The sequence below is a fragment of the Lontra canadensis genome, unplaced genomic scaffold (genome assembly GCF_010015895.1).
Source record: "Lontra canadensis isolate GAN:19392208 unplaced genomic scaffold, GSC_riverotter_1.0 scaffold43, whole genome shotgun sequence".
Taxonomy (NCBI): Eukaryota; Metazoa; Chordata; class Mammalia; order Carnivora; family Mustelidae; genus Lontra; species Lontra canadensis.
The window spans coordinates 15,955,506-15,977,513 of record NW_022631037.1 but is presented as its reverse complement, the minus strand read 5'-3'; the positions used below and the strand labels follow the sequence as shown (position 1 = coordinate 15,977,513).

The following is a 22,008-nucleotide window of genomic DNA, read 5'->3' as shown; positions in this document are numbered from 1 at the left end:
ACGACGCAGGCGCCAAACAACCTGTTCCTCCCACAAACTTTCTCTGCTCCAATGAGAACTGAGTTCTGGCGATAACAGGTCCTTATTCATTCGGCTTCAGTCGAGCAGACTGCGCGTGCGCAGCACCCTGTCGCGCTCTGCGCCTGCGCGCGGAGGACGTACTTTGACGTAGTGTTCTTTCCTCTGGGTGGACGGGAACTAGAGCCCGCGCGCAGGCGCACTGTGGAGATCGCGGCCTCCCCCGCCGAAACGCGCATCTGCGCAGTTGGTGTTTATTGTGACCGCGGGCCGCGGCCCCGGATGTTGTGGCTGTCGGGGGGAGATGGCGGAGGCAGAGGGGGTGGCCGCGGCCCCAGGCCCAGCCTCGGGGCCGACTTTCAGGGGCCGCCGCGCTCTGTCAGGCTCCTGGGAGCGAGACCAGCAGGTTGAGGCGGCGCAGCGGGCCCTGGTGGAGGTGCTGGGGCCTTACGAGCCTCTGCTGAGCCGGGTGCAGGCAGCCCTGGTGTGGGAGCGGCCAGCCAGGAGCGCCCTGTGGTGCCTGGGGCTGAACGCGGCTTTCTGGTGAGAGAACTGGGCCCTCGGAAACCCTCCCAGGCGCGAATTCGTCAGGTTTTTCTAGGGCTCTACCTCTCGCCTCCCTGTTTTCTTCGCTGCATTGGCTCCTTACAGTAACTGTCTAATTTTGCCTCATCTCCTTCCACTCCATCCCGCCTGCAGGCTTCGCACCGCAGTTGTACCCAGGGCCTTCCAGTCATCGTCCCTGCTTTACTTGTCCCGCAGCCTCACCCCGTACATATGGCAGGAGCTTCTGGTAACATCTTGAGCCGCTCGCAGTGAGCGAGGGCGCCTCATTTTGGCTAGGGAACGCTGTGTCACTTAAGGCTATCACTTCCCGTCTCTTGTTTGCTCAAATGTGGTTGGAAGACCACCCCCCGAGCTCTGATTTTAGTAGTTGTTACTGGGGTAGATGCGTGAGACTTGAGATGTTGCAAAGGTATCCGTAGGTGTGATAAGAGACCTGAACTGGAATTAGCACGTTAGGTCTTCTTTCTGCTGCTCAAGGAAGTTTGTGAAGTCAGCGTCAGTGAGAGCCTCCAAAGCTGCAAGTTGAAAGAAAATTACAAGCTTTGAAGAACAGTTATGAAATAGTGATAGTGCGGTTTTGCCCGTTTCAAAGCCACTTAAGATTGCAATTCCTCCCAAAGAATTAGAGATCCATCCTTAGGCATGGTTTATAGGCAGGGAAATTGAGGATGCCTAAAAGCGTGTGTGAGTTTTCCTCAGCTGGAGAAGTGAGACTGTATATATGCTCTAAGAGTCTGTGTGTCATGCTGTGTGAAATGGAACTGCTGCTTCTTGGTTATCATGACCTAAGGTGGACATAGGTCTTCATACGATCTGCTGAGCATACTTCGGAATTATTCAAAGCTAAGAAAGGATTATCCACCAAATTCCAAGTGATGTGGTATTGGGGAGGGGGTCTACAGCTGAATGAAAAACCTATTCTGGATAAGTCTGAAATGGAACATTTCCAAGAAAAATATGTTTTGTTTTTAAGATTTTATTTATTTATTTGACACAGAGAGAGAGACAGCAAGAGCAGGAACACACGCTGGGGGAGTGGGAGAGGGAAAGCAGACTTCCCAGTGAGCAGGGAACCCAATGTGGGGCTCCATCCCAGGACCCTGAGATCAAGACCTGAGCAGAACACAGACGCTTAACGACTGAGACACCCAGGCATCCCAGACAATATGTTTTTGCTGAAAATACTTTTTCTCCTAAAATTCTTGGTTTTAAAACCAGCACATTTATTATTTTTTTTGTCTGAAAGATTTTTAGTGAACTGGAGCACAATTTCAAATTCATTGACAGAAAGATGCAATGTTCAGCTATTACTCCTCACAGTTTGAAGGAGACTCAGATTAAAGGTGTTGCAGCAGTCTCTGACACTAGTTGCTTCCAGAGAGTTCAGCAAACTTGGTGATAAAGTTTTCCTACAGCATTCTTCATTTATTTTTGGTAGTGCTTCTTTGATCCCCGGGTACTTACTTTCTTTCCTCTTCTACTCTGTCAGAAACCTTTAACTATAGCACATCAGTCAAGAGCATTTTCCAAAATGATCTTCTCTTCCTTTCCCCACCTCCCCCATCACAGCCCTAAACTTTACCCAAACCATCCAGTCAAAACTTCATTTTTTACCTACACTGAGATTGTACTCCTAGGGAAAAAATTGGTCCTCATTAAAAGGTTTGGATCCAAGTGTGATTGTCTGATACATAAAAACTCCCATCAGGATTTAAATGAATAATGAAACCAAGGGTGTGTTAATACAAATGAATCAGTAGCATGTCTGTTGTTATTTCTCAGGGCTTTCCATATGCCTCTTGCATGAGAAACTTTAGAAGTAGGTTGTGGAATTGAGATCTGAACATGGCTGCTCCTACTGTTGGAGTTAGCTTTAATTTTGCCCCTCAGTAGTGTATGCTCAAGTTTACTAACAGGCTAAGTTTAGAATCTCACTCAGCTCCTGTTTTCTTACATCTTGGTCTCTTAAAGCCTTGTGATTGGTCTTTATCTCTGCCATTTCCTGATAGCTTGCCTACTGTGTACCCAGAACATGGTTACTTGTTAAATTCCCATCCTTCTCCACAATGTAGGTGAAGAGCCACAGCAGAAAGAAGGTGTGACTCAAGACTCTGGCACTTTATGGAGAGAGGACTCATACCCATGAAGGTTACAGAATGACAGCTAAAGTAGTTTGGTAGGGCAGTTCACAGGATTGTTGTTTTAGGAAATGAGCCTCCTTGGGAGGCAGTTTGAAGTTCAAATTGAAGACTAGACTTAACATTCTAGTAACATCATATTTTATATGTGTATTGACATTTCAGTTAGTAACTGTTTAGTTCTCAGACTTTATAAATGTTTAGAAAATGTAAGAGGATCATTGGCGTTTTTTCCTTTTTTTGTTCTGAATAGTGATACATCATTAACTGAGATGTTTTATACATTTTGAGGTATTAGAAGATTGGATAGGAGTATAAAAAAATCAGAGTTCAGGTAGGTAGCTCTTAACTTTCATTGATATCTATTCTCACTCAGGGTTTTTCTGTGCCTGTGAATGTGCCCTCTTACATCTTAATTAAAAACAGCAACAACACCACCACAAAAGAAAGAGATGTATAGCTTTGCTATATAGTATTTCAGGGCTTTCATTCATGGTTTGTTCTGTTTTGTTTTGTTTTGTTTTGTTTTTTTTTCCCCCTTCAGGTTCCAGAGCAATTATAGCTATTAGGTCAGAAATCTTCTAATCTGTATTGCTTCTGGTCACTGATATGTTATTATTTCTAGGATATTAACAGAAATGTTAGCCCTTCCTTTCCAGTAGCTTGTGTTTTCATTAGCCTCAACGCCACCTGTAAATGAGTGATTTGGGGGAAGAATATCTGAGTCCGCAAGAATGTATCCTCACAGGATCAGAAAAGAACAGGTTAGAGTAACCTGCTGGTTTAACTCTGACCTAGCAGATCAGGGGAGCACCAAGGAGCCCTGGAGATGTGTATGCATTCTAAGCCCTTCTTCTTAAGAGTAGCGCATGATTCAAGGAGGGCTAGATGACTCTGGAGCTCCTTTACACTTCTTAACATTCTAGGATTCTAGACAGTCTCTATTAGGGATACTGCTTTAGAGCAATCACAAGCTGATTCCCTGTTGAGATCTGCTTTAACTGTCACTTGTCTGAATTAACCATCCTATACCCTAGGGGATATTATGGAATCTGTGGTTTCAGTGATTAAAAAAATACAGGTGTTCCCTCCCCGACAAAGCCCCCCAAATAAAAAAATGACCGAGAGGGGCGCCTGAGTGGCTCAGTGGGTTAAGCTTCTGTCTTCAGCTTGGGTCGTGATCTCCAGGTCCTGGGATCAAGCCCCATGTCGGACTCTGCTCAGCGGGGAGCCTGCTTCCCCATCTCTCTCTCTCTCTCCCCACCTCTCTGCCTACTTGTGATCTCTGTCAAAGAAATAAATTTTTTTTTTTAAAAATGAGCAAGAAGTGATTAAGAGTACAACAATTCTGATTTAAACGGTTAGAATATGAGTGAAAAACAATAGTGAGGAATAAGAGATGGAAGGCAGGGTCCATTTAAGTAAAGACATTTGTTCTATGAGAAAAATTTACAATCAAATTGCAGTTGCAGTCTTTTGAGCACATGTTTCTAATGCTAGTCTCTGGAAGGTTCTTGTTGGTTTTAGTAGCCAGGGAGACTCCCAAGAATGCCTTGGCTTACTTTTTTTTGTCTCGCTTTCGCCATCAGCTTTTATCTATCCTAATTGCAAGGTTGGGTGCTTTATGGTAATGGACAGTTATTAATATAAAGTAGGTGTTTAGCAGCTAGCTGGTTTCATTTCTGGTTTTGTGTAAGCAACAATGATCACTACATTATGTGGGTTGGGTTAATTTTTTTCATTCTCATTTACCAGTGACTGGCTCATTAACCAGACGGCCACAAGTGCTGTACAATAATGGGCTTTTTGTCCCTATAGGATGGGAGGCTTTGTTCTGAAGTGCCAGTGAGACAAGCTTACTCTGTAATAACAAAGGAACCCAGAAATAGTATCTTCTTTGATTGAAGATAGACATATGCCCTTTATTTTTTTTTATGATTGTAGCATAAACTTTATGATTATAGCAAACTCTAATTTACCTTTACTAATAATGAGGATCCATGGTATAGTTAACCTCAAAAAAATTGTTTAGTTTTGGACTTTCTCTTGACTTTTCAGGAAACCAGTTTTTTCAAGGAATATTTTATTTAGACTGATAATTGGATTTTAACCCCTAATAAAGGGGATGGAAGATTTATAAAAGAACAGGGGGAAAAAGGCAGAAAGTAATGAATTGATGGATATATAATATTTCACCCTCAGTAGTAGTAAAAGATTTTAAAGTAAATGGCAATGAGTTACTCATTTCTGCTTATTCCTTTATTTTTTATTTATTTAAAAATGTTTTCAGGGGCGCCTGGGTGGCTCAGTGAGTTAAAGCCTCTGCCTTCGGCTTGGGTTGTGATCCCAGGGTCCTGGGGTTGAGCCCCGTATCAGGCTCCCTGCTCTGTAGGAAACCTGCTTCTCCCTCTCCTACTCTCCTTGTTTATGTTTCCTCTCTTACTGTGTCATTTCTCTGTCAAATAAAAATCTTTAGAAAAATTATTTTTTTAAGATGACTTCTTTGAGGGGCGCTTTGGTGGCTTGGGTTAAGCCTCTGCCTTCGGCTCAGGTCATGATCTCAGGATTTTTGAGAGAGAACAGAGGGGAGAGGAAGAGAGAGAATCTCAAGCAGACTCCATGATGAGTGTGAAGCCCAACATGGGGCTTGATCTCACCATCCTGAGATCATGATCTGAGTCGAAACTAAGAGTTGGACGCTCAACCAACTGAGCCACCCTGGCGCCTCAAAAGGCCATTTTTTTAAAAAAGATTATTTATTTATTTATTTATTAGAGAGAGAAACAGCAAGAGAGGGAAAACAAGCAGGGGAAGTGGGATAGGGAGAAGCAGACTTCTTGCCGAGCAGGGAGCCAGATGTGGGGCTCGATCCCAGGACCCTGGGATTATGACCTGAACTGAAGGCAGACGCTTAACGACTGAGCCACGCAGGTGCCCTCAAAAGGCCATTTAAAAAAAACATTTTTTTTTTTAAAGATTTTATTTATTTGTCAGAGAGAGAGAGGGAGAGAGAGCAAGCACAGGCAGACAGAATGGCAGGCAGAGGCAGAGGGAGAAGCAGGCTCCCTGCCGAGCAAGGAGCCCGATGCGGGACTCGATCCCAGGACGCTGGGATCATGACCTGAGCCGAAGGCAGCTGCTTAACCAACTGAGCCACCCAGGCGTCCCTAAAAAAACATTTTCTATGGAAAGTTTAAAACATATACATAAGTACATAAGTAGACAGAATAATAATATGTACCACCATGTACCCAGCTTTAAAATTCTTCAGTTCATGGCCAATTTTGTGTCTTCTGTACCTCAGTTCTTTTTTTTTTTTTACTTCTTCCTTTATTGTTTTGAGGCAAATCCCAGGTGCCTTATAATGTAATCTGTAAGTATTTTAGAATGTGAGTCTCTGAAAAATAAAGACTTCAAAAAAAAAAAAAATACCAGTGCCATTATCACAGGTAAAAAATTAATGATTCTGGTTAGTGTTCAAATTTCCAGTTTTTTCATAAATATTACTTGTGTTTTGGGGCAGTTGGCTGGCTTAGTCGACACAGCATATATGACTCTTGATCTCAGGTTGGTGAGTTCAAGCCCCACGTTGGGTGTAGAGCTTACTTTTAAAAAAAATTTAAATATTATTTGTTTTTTTTAAATAGTTTGTTTGGGGGGCACCTGGGTGGCTCAGGCGTCCAACTCATGATTTCAGTTCAGATTATGATCTCACGGTCATGGGTTCAAGCCCTGCGTTGGGCTCTGTGCTGGGGGGTTTGGAGCCTGCTTGGGAATCGCTCTCTCTCTCTCTGCCCCTCTGCCCTCCAAAAAAATAAATAAAATAGAAAAATAAAATTGTTTGGGGGCGCCTGGGTGGCTCAGTGGGTTATGCCTCTGCCTTCAGCTCAGGTCATGATCTCAGGGTCCTGGGATCGAGTCCCGAATCGGGCTCTCTGCTCAGCGGGGAGCCTGCTTCCTCCTCTCTCTCTCTCTCTGCCTGCCTCTCTGCCTACTTGTGATCTCTCTCTGTCAAATAAAAAAAAAAAAAAAATTAAAAAAAAATTGTTTGGGGCACCTGGGTGGCTCAGTGGGTTAAAGCCTCTGCCTTCAGCTCAGGTCATGATCTCAGGGTCCTGGGATCGAGCCCCGCATGGGGCTCTCTGCTCAGCAGGGAGCCTGCTTCCCCCTTCTCTCTCTGCCTGCCTCTCTGCCTACTTGCGATCTCTGTCAAATAAATAAATAAATAAATAAATCTTAAAAAAAAATTGTTTGGGTAGGATCCAAATGAAGTCCATATATTGTGACTGATCATTCTGTTTTTTACATCTCTTTTACTCTGTTGGTTCCTTTTCAGTCTTTTTTCCTCTACCATTTGTTGGTTGAAGAAACCAGTTTGTCCTATAAAGTATTCCACAGGCTGGATTTCACTTATTGCATCCATGTGCAGATACCTCTACGCTCTGTATTTCCTGTACATTGATAACTGGATCGAGAGACTTGATTAGATTGAGGTTCAAGAATTTTTTGGGGGGGACGGGTAAGACTTTTATAGATGATGTACTAATTCAATTTTTAATTTCATCTGTAATTATCACTTACATTTTCTTTTTTTTTTTAAGATTTTATTTATTTATTTGATAGAGATCACAAGTAGGCAGAGAGGCAGGCAGAGAAGAGGAGGAAGCAGGTTCCCTGCTGAGCAGAGAGCCCGATGGTGGGGCTCGATCCCAGGACCCTGAGACAGTGACCTGAGCCGAAGGCAGAGGCTTAACCCACTGAGCCACCCAGGCGCCCTATCACTTTCATTTTCTAAACTTTCTCCAATAAACATGGTTGCCTTTACGAATAAGAAAAAAAATACATCATTAAGAAAGAACAGATTGTGAGCCCACAGGGGGTAAAATGAGTAATGGGCTATGGGCAATCCCCAGATTGAACCACTCACAGGGGAAGATTCAGAATGGACTGCATTTGCACTTTTTTGTTAAGTTGGGACGTTTTCATGCTGATTTTAGTTGCTGAAAAATGTTTTGCGTATTGTCTTATCAAACTCATATGCTGTTAAATCTGCCTGTGGATCTTGGGCCAGATGAATAGACATTGCAGGATTTGAACAAGTCCAGGAGAGTCCTGATTTTTCATCCATCCTTTACCTGTACCAATCTCAAAAAGACTTTATCTTCAGTTATGACTTGTATTTTTTTTTTAGATTTTATTTTATTTATTTATGTGTTTGTGAGAGAGAGAGAGATCGTACGTGCAAGAGTGAGCATGAGTGTGGGGGGGGTTGGGGGGGAGAAGCAGGCTCCCCACTGAGCAGGGAGCCCAATGTGGGCCTCCATCCCAGGACTCTGGGATGATGACCTGCGAATGCGCGAAGGCAGATACTTAACCGACTGAGCCACCCAGGCGCCCCCAATTATGTCTTATCTTTGCACATAGTTGCAGAGTTTTCTTAGAGGTAGGCTTCCAGGTTACATCTGTAAAATGATAAGCATCGATGTGACTTCTTTTCACATGGTCCATGTCTTACGCTTTCTGAGCTTTTTTTAAAAAAAACACTCATCTGAGATTGATACTCCCTTTTTGTTTAGGGTTTTAACATTGAGGCCTGGAAGAAAAGAAGCACACCCTTATCCATGTTTTATGTTTGTTGGTCAGACCTCTAAGAGAACACTGATGCTATTGTCTGATTACCTTGGAGGGGTCAACTGCAGTGTATTGAGGTGATCTTTACATTAATGAAGTTTTTACCTATATGGGGGCTCCTTTTTACCTATATGTGGCTCAGTGGGTTAAGCGTCTGCCTTCGGCTCAGGTCATGATCCCAGGGTCCTGGGATCGAGCCAGCATCAGCTCTCTGCTCAGCAGGGAGCCTGCTTCTCCGTCTCTCTCTTCCTGCCTCTCTGCCTACTTGTGATCTCTGTCTGCCAAATAAATAAAATCTTTAAAAAAAAAAAAAAAGTTTTTACCTATATGGAAGAAACTGATTTCCCAAGAAATGTTATTTTACACCACACAGAAAAACTTCTGAGGTTCCTACATTGGCTTATTCAAGAAAAAAGGTAAATCTGTTCCTAAAATTAATTTATGGACCAGGATTAATCTTGTTCAAGAAGATGTTCACACTTTTAGCCTTCATGACCCAAAAAATACAGCCTTTATAAAATTCTTTATCACTTTTATCTGCAAGGTAAAATCTAATATGCTTATGATAAAAGGCCCTTCATAATCTGACTCCTGCCTCTCTCCCCATACTCATCTCCTCCTTGTGTTCTGTTTCAGTTCTATCAAAACTGCTTGTCGTCCTTTAAATATGTCATGCCAGCTGGCTCTTCTCCCTATCTGAGTGTCCTCTCCTCCTTCCCCACACCCTTTTGTCTTGTTTTCTTACCATTTATCTTTTTTTTTCACCCCCAGTTATCTCTATACCCAGCGTGGGGCTCAAACCCACAACCCGAGATCAAGAGTAACATGCTCCATTGACTGAACCAGTCAGGCACCCCATTCTTACCATTTATCTTTTAAATTCCAGCTTGATGTCCTCCTCTTTGTTATCCTTACCCTGACATGTTATATTGCAAACATAGATAGACGCATAAATACACTTGAGAGTAAGGTCCATGTCTCACTGTTTCTGTAACTGGGCTGCATACCTCCGGCCTCCACATAAAATGGGCACTCAGTAAGTATTTGCTGGATTGAATTGAAGCATAGGTGGGGACTATAACAGGCTACCAAAATATAAAGTAGTTCAGGTCTTGGAGAAGCAGTATTTTTTCCTGCCATCATTTTTGGAAAATCAGCCTTTCTTAGGAGAGCTTAATATCCTTTCCCTACCCCAGTTTAGATGGGTGTTAGTAATCATGATCTGGGAAGTGGAAATTGCAGACAGTCTGGGTTGCCTCCCCGGGGAGCCCTTTCAAGAACTCTGGAGGGAGCAGTGGTCCTGCTTTATCCTCCTGCGGCTGGGACAGAGAAGCAGCAGTGCTAGGGAGCAGGAAGCTCTAGGGCCCTTATCCTTGGCCTTGTTAAATTCGCTTATTTGTTGGGATGATGAACTGGCCTTGGAGAAAAGATTAATGACCTGAGGCAGCTTGAGAGGCTTATTTTTGTTAAGCTGTTTTCATTCTTTAATCTCGTGTATAATTACAGTGTCCTTTAAGTGGTGGGGTGGAAAAATCGGAATAGGGTTATCATTTGGTGACCAGATTTTTAAGTTCTTGTTTCCTTCATCCTTCATCCTTTGTGTTAGTTTTTAAAATTACATAACATGGATTCATGTTTATTGAAAACAAGTACAAAAATATCTAGAAGAATTGAATTGAAGTTCCTCTGCCAGTCCCTGCATATGTGTATGTATTGATATATACACATAGACAAAGCTTTTTTTTTTTTTCCTTTATAAGGCTCATACTCTGGTATTGTTCTGTGTTACACCAAGCCATTAGGTCGTGTGTTTAGTTGAAAAGAGACAGGTCATTTGTAACCAAACCTTGGTCATCCTTACCCTTGTTTGATCAGTTCCTGTGATAATAGCTGATAACACTTGTACCTTGTAAAGTTGAATAGAACCGTGTGTTAGGCTTGTATTTTCTTGTCTTTCTAGCAAGATATGAAGTATGATATTTTTATAGGCAATTAAGTATGTTGTATCGAAGACTACAAACAGTCCTGCAAGTTTTGTTATTGTTACCGCTACAAATAGATGAAGAAACCGAAGAGCTAATTCATTCAAGGACCCATAACTAAGAGTGGGTGTTCAGAGAATCAAATTCAAGCAAGTCTGACTTTAAAAGCCATCCTCACTGCCCTGCCTAACGGTCTGTGGGGAAGGCTAGTGGTGGTGTTTTCCCTGATGTGTTGCAAATTAGTACTTTTGTAAAATACAATATAAATGAGTTACTAGAAAAATAAGGTTTAAAAAGGGACAGAATATACAAACCCAAATGTGTTCTTAGATTCAAAATTACTTGGTCAGATTGCTATAAAAATTTCTCAATGTTTACTCTAAATTTAATACTGACTTCCTCGCAGACAGGCAGAGTCAACTTGCAGCCCTGCCCTGGCCTACAGATACTGAGAGGCACTGCTTTAGAGCCATAGGCTGCTGTAGTAGAAGGACTCATAGAACTAGTTTTTTTAAGGATGCCTCGGTGGCTCAGTTGTTTAAACTTCTGCCTTCAGCTCAGATCATGATCCCAGGGTCCTGGGGTCCAGTCCCATGTTGGGGGGGTGGGTAGTCCTTGCTCAGCAGGGAGCCTGCTTCTCCCTCTGCCTGCTGCTCCCCCTGCTTGAGAGCTTTCTCTCTGACAAATAAATCAGATCTTTAAGGAAAAAAAAAAAAACTACTTTAAAAAAAATTTTTTTTCACTTTTTGTGGAAGATTTTAAATATTAGAATTTATCAACTCATCGTCAATCTGGTTTTACTTTTTTTTTTTTTTTTTTAAAGATTCTGTTGATTTATTTGACAGTGAGAGAGAGCAGGAACAGGGGGCGAGGCAGAGGCAGAGGGAGAAGCAGGCTCGCAGGCTCCTGCTGAGCCCGGAGCCTGATGTGGGCTTGATCCCAGAACCCTGAAATCATGACCTGAGCCAAAGTCAGATGCTAAACTGACTGAGCCACTCAAGTGCCCTTGTTTCATCTTCTTTCATATTCTTTTCCTTGCCAGACTGTATTATTTTGACATAAATCCCAGATATCTCATCATTTTTTTCATGAATATTATAGTATGTATCTTCTAAAAATAGGGACTCTACCAACATATTTTTCATAACATTATCACACCTAAAAAATAAGCAATGGCTCCCTAATATCTTCGGTATGTATTCAGATTTCCCTGATTTTTTGTAAATATCTATTTGTGCTTGATTCCTTCAAATAAAAACTAACTTTTCGGGCACTTGGGTGGCTCAGTTGAGCCACCTGAGGGTCTGCCTTCGGCTCAAGTCATGATCTGGGAGTCCTGGGATCGAGTTCCTCGTCAGGCTCCCAGCTCCACGGGGAGTCTGCTTCTTTCTCTGACCTCTTCTCTCATGCTCTCTCTTATTCTCTCTCTCAAATAAATAAATAAAATCTTTAAAAAAAACAAACCAACAATCTTTTCCTTCATTCTGTTATTGTGATGTATTACATTTACTGGTTTTTATATATTAAACTATCCTTGTATTCCTGAAATTAATCCTTTGAATATGCTGCTGAATTCAGTTTGGTAGTGTTTTTGTTTTTTTAAGATATTATTTATTTATTTGAGAGAGAGAGAGATCACAAGTAGGCAGAGAGAGAGGTGGGGAAGCAGGCTCCCTGCTGAGCAGAGAGCCCGATGTGGGGCTCAATCCCAGGACCCTGGGATCATGACCTGAGCCAAAGGCAGAGGCTTAACCCACTGAGCCACCTAGGCGCCCCGAGTTTGGTAGTGTTTTATTAAGGATTTTTGCCTCTGTGTTCATAAGGAATGTAGGGCTGTAGTTTTTTTGTAGTGTCTTTGTCTGGCTTTGGTATCAGAGTAATGCTGGCCTCATAAAAATCAATCAAGAGGTATTCCCTCTTCAATTTTTTGGAAATGTTTAAGAAATACTTGTGTTAATTCTGAAGAGTTGCCTTTTTAAGATTTTAAGATGTAGCTTCAGTGCTTTCTGTTGACCTTGACCAAATCATTGTACTTTTGGATCTGAGTTCCTTCATCTGTAAAAGGATATCTGATTGAATTTTGTGCTTTTTAACACATTTCTATCAGTTTGTTGCCCTCCACTAAGGTCTAATTTGGTAGAAAGGTGTTTGCTTTCATCATAATGAGTTATCAGGAATGAATTTCTCCCTGAAATTAATAGAATTGCAGACTTGAAAGTCGAAAGGGGCTTTAAGAGGTCATTTGATTTAGCCCTCTGCCTTTACAGAAGCAAATTGTTATCATAGGTGAAATAGCTGTTATTCAGAAAGTTTAACTGATTTTCCTAAGGTATATAACTAGGACTTAAGTCTGTTTACTGGAGCCTGAATTACACAGATGGTCCCTTCTGAAATTAGCTTAATTGGATAATAATCTGTTTTTCCCTCTCTGTAGGTTCTTTGCACTGACATCCCTTCGTCTTGTGTTTCTGCTTGCATTCAGCTCCATGATCATCGTATGTATAGATCAGTGGAAGAACAAAATCTGGCCTGAAATAAAAGGTGAGTTTGGTAGCATTTAGAAGAATCTGAACTGGAAATGGTCTTGCCTTTAATTTTTACCTTTAGTTTTGGGGGTTTATGAGGGTGTGTTTAGAACTGGGATATCCTTTCATGTCTGAATTGTTGCTTTAGGAGACACTTGAAGGGCTGGGGCCCCATCTGTAGTTCCTTAGAGCTTTGTTCCAGCCTTCCCATTGTTACCAAGCTCAGGAAATCTGTATCCACCACCTGAGATATTCTTGACCTCATAACTGGCCGGAGGAATAAGTAGTCCTCAAGTTAAAAAAAAAAAAAAATTATCTTTGGATACTGCATCTTTTCTTTTTTGGACAGACAGAGATCACAAGTAGGCAGAGAGGCAAGCAGAGAGAGAGGAGGAAGCAGGCTCCCTGCTGAGCAGAGAGCCCAATGTGGGGCTCGATCCCAGGACCCTGAGATTATGACCTGAGCTGAAGGCAGAGGCTTTAACCCACTGAGCCACCCCAGCCGCCCGTGGATATGGCATCTTTACTGAGGCAGTGTCAGTTTGCCTCCCAGGGATTTCTTATGAATTGTTTATTTGCAAAGCACTAAGCTAAGCATTGTGACTTATATAAAGTATTTTCTAAGATACGGTTCCTTTTCTCAAAGATGATACACACATAGACAACAGAATGGTACCGGAGATGTCACTGTGCAGCATGTGATCGGTGTGTTTGTCATGTATTTTGGCCCTGGCTCAGGCCTTGATGAAGCAAGAGTTTTGAACAGGTGAAGTGAAAAGTGTGTTTCTAGAGGGGCTAGTAGTTTGATTAATCTGAGAAACCAGAAGCTGCAAAGTATCTCCTGAGAGCAGGGAATTAGTCACTTTTACCAGGACGAAGAGGTCATTATAAAAGGAGTGCTAGAAGAGATAAAACTGAAAATGTTTTGGGATTAGATTTTACAAGCCTTTTAAGTTAGATCTAGAAGTTTAGACTTTATCCCAAATGTAGTGTGTGGTCATTGAACATTTTTTTATTAGAGCTATATATTACAGATTAATTCAATAGCATTTTATAGGATCCCAGGGAAGGATAAAAAGGGGAAGGAGGGAGACCTGGTAGGAAACTATGGCTTGTATCTGTGTGAGAAGCAGTCAGAGAAGTGTTCCTGGAAATAAACCATGGGTGACTTAGCTGGGAAGAAGGAAGACACATGAAGACTGATAAATAGGGGGTTAGGAAGGTAAGGAATAAAAGCCAGCTGTGAGAGTTCAGCGCTAGGAGGGTGGGGGGAATGGCGTTCAGGTACCAGATCCAGTAGTGTCAGGCAGGGGGGTAGGGGTTGAGAGCAAGGAAAATTGATGTATGTTTTTGACATTAATTTTGAAGTGTTGGCAGGATATTTACACCAGAGTATACAGTTTTTAAATACATTCCCATCCTATTTTGCAGAGACTTTAGGCAGTCATGTAGTTCATTCACAGGTCTTATGGCTGGTGAATGTCAAAAGACTTGACGTCATTCATTGTAGTTAATGGAACTTTTTCAAAGAGAAAAGGCAGATTTCCGGGGTTGGAGTGGTTGTAACTTGCCTCGGTAACCAGGTGCACGCTGATGTGTATGAGCAACCAAGACACACTTGAGGGGCGGGATGGGTCATTTTTTCATGTGCACCTTGGCTCTTGATTGTAGTAAGTAGAAGGGGCCCTGATGCTCCATTTGGATCCCCTTACCGCCCCCCCCGACCCTTGGAGAAATGAGCAGGCATCAGCCATCCTCCCCATGTCTGCACTTCCCTAACTCTGTCAGTATAACATTGTGTCTCCTTTTTATTGGCTATTACTATTTTCTTTTCCCCCAAACCTATTAAAACTCGAGCTGTCAGACCAACAGCCTAACATTTTTATGTTTAGTTTTCCCTACCAACTAATGCTGGTGTTTGTTTTAATATTGTAGTGCCAAGACCCGACGCATTAGACAATGAGAGGTATGGAACACTAATTAAATCCCTTTTTGTTGCTCTGATTGATTCTCTTGTTGTAATATTCTGGTTACATGTTGTTAACCCCATGTTATGGATACAGAGTATGATTGAGAACCTAGTCTGTTCCAAATAATCGTCTTAACGAGTCCTAAAGTTTAGGCAGCAGTATGTTGAGATGGCTAGCGTCATCTGCTATTAACAAGAAACGTTTCTGAAAAAGAAGCATAATAGTGCCATGACCTGGTATGCCAGGGAGTGAGTGGCATTTTTTAGCCCTGCTGTAAAAACGCAGAAGAGGCTTACTTCACTTGTCTCCTGGCTTTGATACCAGGTCATTTAGTGTTTTCTGTGACCTCTGGCTTTTTAAAAGGTCCCCGGTCAGAAAACACATTGGTTCCTGGCGTCAGCAAGCCAAAGATTCCTCTTGTGTCTTACAGCTCCTGCTTTATTTCTCAGTTCATTCATCCCATATGTTGGATCCAAGGAATTTCCTCTGCTATGGTTTATTTTGCTCTTGCTGAGTTTCTTTTCTCTCTGAGGGACACACCTACCATTGCCTCCCCTTCAGCAGCAGCAGCGTCAGACTGTGCTCTGCTTTTATCCCTGAGTTGCAATCACAGTGAATTGCAATGGTCCGAGGGCAGAGAAGATGTTTCTCAGCACAGAGTGCCTTGGAGCTGGTGGCAGGTTTATACACGTGGATTGGGCGGCTTGCTCATAGGGTGGAGTTGTTAGAACCAGTGTGCCCTCTTAGTCCCTAAATTCAAGTTTCAACCTGGTGAGACAAGAAAAAAGTCCCGCTTCACCTCCAAAGCACCTACGACCAGCCACTCCCTAGCTCCAGTTGTAACCTAGAAGCATTGGCTGCCTACACAGCAAGATGGGGGGAGCCCCTCAACACCCTCCTTTCACAGCTCCCCCTTCTCTCTTCTATAGCTGGGGCTTTGTGCACCCTCGGTTGCTCAGCGTGCCCGAGCTCTGCCACCACGTAGCTGAAGTCTGGGTTAGTGGGACCATTTTCATAAGGAATCTTGTGCTTTTCAAAAAGCAAAACCCAGGCAAGGTAAGACTCTTCCCTTTTCATTTTCATTTCTGGCTTCTTAGTTCAGTTCATGCTAAACTGAAACAGTCCTTTGACTACATAGCCTCATTCAAGAAAGGAAAGACAGTGATGATTGTGGAGACAAAGGGAAGTTATGGGAAGGGGCTTCTGACCAGCCACTAGAACTAAGGGAAGAGCTTGATCGATGACTCCTTTGGGTGCTTGCCTGTTAGATTGAGCCATCTTCCTGCCCTACGATGGGAAAGAGAGCTTGCTTATGTGTATTCTGTGTCATATTAAACATATGGTAGGTTGTTGAGTTTTTAAATTTTTTTTTACTTTTTTTTTTTTTTTTTAAACCCACCACCAACACTTGCTTTCAGAGAGAATTTTTGGCTAAGCCTATGCAAACCAATTTTCCAGTAGAAAGGGTGCAGCCCTGTTGAGTTAGCAAGGGAGAAGGAATGTGAATAGAATGGACATGCTCCTTTTCATCTCAAACAGATTCACCACGGGGTGCACCGGTGGCTAGACACAGCTCTCATTCTGACCTGCCCACTCATAGGTCATAAAGAATCATTTCAGCCACGTCTCCACCTTATCCCTTGTCTGTACCCCAGTCTCCTGCCATGTAACAGAAACTTAATACTGTTTCCTGACTCCTCTAGTTCTGCTTGCTGAGCTGTGGGATACTGACATTTTTGGCCGTCTTGGGCCGCTACATCCCTGGGCTCCTGCTGTCCTACTTGATACGTAAGTATGGCATGTACCTCCCCCAAGCTTCCCCTTCTCCTAGCTTTTCTAGCCAGAGCTAACTCTGGGTCTAGGAAGAGGACTTTTATATCTCGGTTCACCAGGAAATAACCTTTTTATATTTCTATAACCTGTTTGGTGTCATGAAAATATCTTTCTTCTTGCCTATAGCAGGCTCCCCAACATCAAGTCCTTTTCTTACCAAGCGAGCTTTAGAAATTGATGACGGTCCATTAACATATATTGTATTACCAATCATAAAGGACTGTCTGTCCCTATTTAGGAGGAAAGTTTTAGAGTCAGTATATTGTATAACAGCAGAACATAAGTTTTAGTGGTTACTCTACTAGATTCTGCTTATCCTAGAGCACTTCTTTTTCACCTGGAGTGCAAGGTTTTAAATTCCATTACTTCCTCTTGGCATGAACTTTGCGTGGGGCCGGGAAACTGAGCAGTTAACGGCTGTGGCCAGCAGCTCCTGTGATTTGTTGAGTCGTTCCTGAGTCGTTGCCGGTCTAGCCTTATTTATGGCTCAGCGACACCCAGATGCAAGTGACCACACCTGGTTCTGTCCTCGATATATCAGCAACACACTCTGCTGTGCACAGCCACATCGGTGGCCACAGAAGTCTCTGCCCTCCAGAACCCCCCTCCCTCATGTGGCATGGGAGACGAGTAAAGGTCACCGGGAGAATGAAGCAGAACTATGCCCCACCGACTCTCTGGTCAGAGGACACAGTGGAAGAGGGACAATCCAGCTTCTCCCTTGTGACTATTTCCTACTCCTCCTTTCAGTTGTCACTGTCCTGATATGGCCCCTAGCCGTGTACCACCGACTGTGGGATCGAGCCTACGTACGGCTGAAGCCAGCTCTGCAGCGGCTGGACTTTAGTGTCCGCGGCTACATGATGTCCAAGCAGAGAGAGAGACAGTGTAAGTGTCAAGGGGAGGCTTCGTTCCACTTGGGCAGTTTGGGGAAGAGAAGAAAAAGCCCATAGGTCTGACATAATGGGTAGGTCCTCAAAAGTGGAAGTGGTGGGATGTGGTGTGTAGGAGGGTGGTAGGTAAAAGTGATATCTTATTCGAGGGAAATCTGTGCAGGCTTACGAGTTTTTGCATTTGCAATTCTGGACACTCCCAAGTTGAGTACAAGTCAGACAGTGAAGATCTCTATCCCTAGAGTTTGCTGCTTTCTGTGAAGCACTTTCCATATACCCAAGCACTGTGGTGGTAGCTCTGCGTATTTTTATTTATTTTATTGTATATTTTTATTTTATTCATGTGTATCTTATTTAACTCTGACAACCTTGAGAAAAGAAACTGAACTTTATAGTCAGTAAATAGTACCTCCTAACTAAGCCATGCCTCTTTTCACTACTGAAAGCTTCTTTCCAAAGGTGATAGTTTGATACTGCCTGAGAAGCCAGAAGGGTACTAGCCCATACCCTCCAACACAGGAATGACAGTCGTGTGAACATTCCCCTCCCTTCTCTGGGCTGGTCAGATGGGCTGTTTCATGAAGGCCTAGCACGCTGCCTGTGGTCATGTGGGCCCAGCTCCCCAGCATGGCCAGCCGAATACTATCAGTCCTCAGAAGCCTGATTGAACCAGGGTGGGGCGGTTCCCTTGCCTTCTCTGCAGTGGCATCTACTTTCCGCTTGACATCCTGTTTGTCCCCAGCCTATCCTGCGAGTTCCTGATCCTCTGACCAGAACAAAAACGGAGAGGGGCTGGTGGAGGAGAGGCGCTGGGAGAGAGCCTTTCTGTGCTTATTATCAGCTTATCTTGCCACTGAGGGTCAGCAGCCGCCCCCCCCACCCCACCAGGCATTGTTGTTTTGGTTGTTTTTTTTCAGGAATTGTAATTTTGGTTTGGGCTGTATTTAGAGGGTTCATTTTCTTATATTCTGATCTTATGCCTTTGAAGTTCAGTGGGTGGGGTTTTTCCTTCAAGGGAAGGTGCCAAGGCCTTCTGCTCTTTGCACACAGTGCGCCGCAGAGCTTTGCACCCAGAGCGTGCCTTGGACAGCCACAGTGACAGTGAAGAGGAGCTCGCGGCCTTCTGTCCTCAGGTATCTTGGATGTGGGAAGTACACCACCGGCTAGTTTTCTTTTAGCTCCCTTTAACCATATGACGCCTCACATTTAGGCTGTAACTAGGCTTTCAAACTTACGGTGCTCCAGGGCCCCACCCTCCCCTTGCCCCACGAACAGTGAGGAAAGCAGCTCATGTTATACTGGGACTGTATGTGTAGATCTCAGTTTGAGCCTGGTGACCAGCACACCCTCTTCCATGTCTCCTTTTAACCCCTGCCATCATGGCAGGACTTCTGGGACTAGTGTGATCGTCTTTTAAACAGCCCAGCTCACCTTTTGTTGGGCAGTGTATCTTCCCGGCCCCCAAGAAAAGTAATCTCTGCATCAGCTACTCGCTTTAGAGTAAGTGGCTGGTTGGCTTCCCCGACTGCTTTCCTTCCTGCTCGAGATCGATAAGTAAGGGTATTTTCCTTGGGGGAGCAGCCTAGTAGGATCACGATACTGACTGAAGTCCCCAGTCGTATCTGATGGCAGTGCTGGCCGTAGGCTAGCCTTTAGGGCCAGCTAATTAGTAGAGCTATAACTGGGGAACTGCACCTGTTCCTAATGGCATCCGCTCTTCAGGCTTGTTGATCTTTTCTCTCCTAAGCTTGATGATTCTACTGTTGCCAGGGAATTGGCCATCACAGACTCTGAGCACTCAGATGCTGAGGTCTCTTGTACAGACAATGGCACGTTCAATCTTTCACGGGGCCAGACACCTCTAACAGAAGGCTCTGAAGGTGAGGGGGACCATGGATGTGAATTCGTAACGGCTCTGACTGTCGCTTCTCAGCTTCCCTGGGCAGAGAGGATACTGCCCCCTCCTCCCCTATTTTCAGAGGTGTGGAACAGGTGGCAGAGGAGCTTTGATGGGGGTTGGGGGGTATGGCTGCAGCTGGGATTGTGCTGCTGCTCTCCTTAAAATCCTCAGTAGTCTCCGTTCTAGGCTCCTGTAGAGCATAAGGGAGGAAGGGGAGGGAATTCTTTGGCCAGCAGAGATCACAGCAGTATATAAGTGGAGGGGAAACGCCAACCAGTGCTCCAGGTTTTGCTTTACCCTGAGAAATTCCAGGTAAAAAAATCTGGTTGCATGGTGCTGACTTTGTGGGGCTAGGGCGCAGGAGTGCCAGACTGTTGCCATGTCTCAGACACCCCTCTGTTCTCCCAGACCTAGATGGTCACAGTGATCCAGAAGAATCCTTTGCCAGAGACCTTCCAGACTTCCCTTCCATTAATGTGGATCCCGCTGGCCTGGATGACGAGGACGATACCAGCATTGGGATGCCTAGCTTGATGTACCGTTCCCCACCAGGGGCTGAGGAGCTCCAGAACCCGCCTGCCAGCCAGGAGGAGGCTGTGCTGCCGGAGCTCCTGCTCAGTGCCCTGCCTGCAGGGTCCCACCTCACCAGCAACCTCGCCAGCCTGGTCTCCCAGGGCATGATCCATCTGGCCCTGTCAGGGGCCTCCCAGCCAGGCCCTTCTGGCCTGCCTCCCCGGAGAACAACAAGAGGCTTCCTCCGGGCCCCCAGTTCAGACCTGGATACTGATGCTGAGGGGGATGACTTTGAACTTCTGGACCAGTCGGAGCTGAATCAGCTGGACCCTGCCAGTTCCAGGAGCCACTGAAGCAGAGACTCCTTTTAGGGGTCACTGTGGTTTAGGTTTTATTTTCTCCCTATCCCACTTAAGGTGAAGGGGCAAGGGAAGAACCCAGGTCCCATCCGCTGAATTACATATGAGTGCTTGGCGGCCTGGCTGAAGCTCAGGCCTGCCGAGAGGATGGATGCTCACGCCCCTGCCACCCGCTGGACGCCCGGTTCTGAGCTCAGTCGCTGCAGCGAGAGTGCTCCCCTGAGGGAGGCTTCTCTCCATCAGAATGGTACTTTGGGGGAACAAAGTAATCAGGGGTATTGGTTCCCCTTTGGGGGGGTGCTGCTGTTCGCTTCTAGGTATGGGTGCTCGGGGGCCCTCCGTGACAGAAGCACCCTTCCCTTCCTCCCTCCCTCCATCACCTCCTTGGAGCTCCAAGTCAGCAGCAGCTGCCATCCTCCTCTTTTGCGAAGCCATGATTTGATTTGTCTTTTTCTAAGCAAGTTTTTTGGCTGGGCAGAGCAGGCCTGCTCCTTCTGCCCCAGCCCATCCTCATTTCTTGAGGCCTAACCTCCAGTGCTCCAAAGTAGTGCTTGTGAAATTTAAGAACGGTGAACATGTTGTGGGGGCGGGCTTCTTCGACATTACCTTGGGCTGTGGGGTCAGCTGGCTGAGAAGGCGAGTGCCTCTGTGTCTCCTGGTCTCATGGAATTTTCTGAAGCTGCCTGGTTACTTCTGGTGCTGCTACCCCTGGCTCCACTTGACCATCAGCCTGAGCAACGAGCAAAGCAATACCACACCATATCCGTGTCCGTGTTCCTGTTGCCTCCCCGGCTCCTCCGCTGGAGCAGCGGTGGTTGCACGGCGTGTCAGGGAGCACTTTACCAGTGGCCCGCCGGCATTCGCGCAGGGCCCAGCTCTTCCTGCACCAGCTCTTCCTACTCCCTGTTCAGTTCCTTTAATACTTTCATTTTTAACTGCTTTCCAACTTGGTGGGGCCTCCTTTAAGGAGAACCCAGTAAGCAAGAATATGTCTGTCGTCAGTAGAGACTTCTCTGAGGGGTATCTGTTCTACTGCCCCTAGAAAAATCATGTGAGACAAAAACTAAAAATGATCATTCTAGACCTGTGCCAGCCTACAGCCTCTCTTTGGCTCCCCAGTCAGAGCTCAGGCCAAACTGTTCTGTCCTCTTGCCCTCTGCATTAACCCTTTGCTGATCCTCAGGGACCACTCCCCCAACACCCCCATACCTGGGCAAGGGATGTTGGACAGAGCCCATTTTCGTGTGCTGCAGGTGGGAGTGTGCTAACACGTTTGCTCTTGGTTGATGGAAAAGGTAGAGGCCAGGAGTGAAAACTAAGGGAGAAGAGCTAGGTGCCTGTTTCATAGTCACTTGTGTGTGTGAAGTTTAGGGGTAAATGGCATCTCCCTGCTTTATGGTTCTCAGACTTTGGACAGAACCCAGATGTCTCACAGGTGAGCTCTGATGTGGGAAAAAACGGGAAGTGTGGAAGAGGAGTGGGTTTGGGTGTGTTTGCAGGAGTGTGGGTAGCTTCAGGCCTTGGAAGTTGGCAAGAGGGAGGGAGGAAGGAGAGCAAAATCTTCAGAAGGTGTTTCTTGTACCCGGGGGATCCGGCTCTGAATCTCCTTAGTCCTCCACTGTGAACTGGGGTGGGGATGGGCGGCGGGGGGGGGGGGGGGGGGGGGGGGGGGGAAAAAA

General features: G+C 44.8%; 1 protein-coding gene across 1 annotated transcript; it reads left to right on the top strand.

The window, feature by feature from the left end:
* The first annotated feature begins 263 nt into the window (after window positions 1-263).
* Window positions 264-21,975, top strand: RETREG3 (reticulophagy regulator family member 3). The gene is made up of 9 exons (XM_032871685.1): window positions 264-561; window positions 12,771-12,877; window positions 14,797-14,827; window positions 15,761-15,887; window positions 16,535-16,619; window positions 17,415-17,552; window positions 18,608-18,690; window positions 19,305-19,437; window positions 19,866-21,975. Exons 1-9 carry the CDS (start codon window positions 323-325, stop codon window positions 20,321-20,323), a joined length of 1,401 nt encoding a protein of 466 aa, XP_032727576.1. The 5' UTR covers window positions 264-322; the 3' UTR covers window positions 20,324-21,975.
* Window positions 21,976-22,008: the final 33 nt, after the last annotated feature.

Excerpts from the sequence above, each read along its gene's own strand:
- RETREG3 (XM_032871685.1), top strand. The coding sequence starts at position 323 with ATGGCGGAGGCAGAGGGGGTGGCCGCGGCCCCAGGCCCAGCCTCGGGG. Across the intron at positions 14,828-15,760 it reads GACGCATTAGACAATGAGAG|CTGGGGCTTTGTGCACCCTC; the intron begins GTATGGAACACT and ends TCTCTTCTATAG. Across the intron at positions 19,438-19,865 it reads TCTAACAGAAGGCTCTGAAG|ACCTAGATGGTCACAGTGAT; the intron begins GTGAGGGGGACC and ends CTGTTCTCCCAG.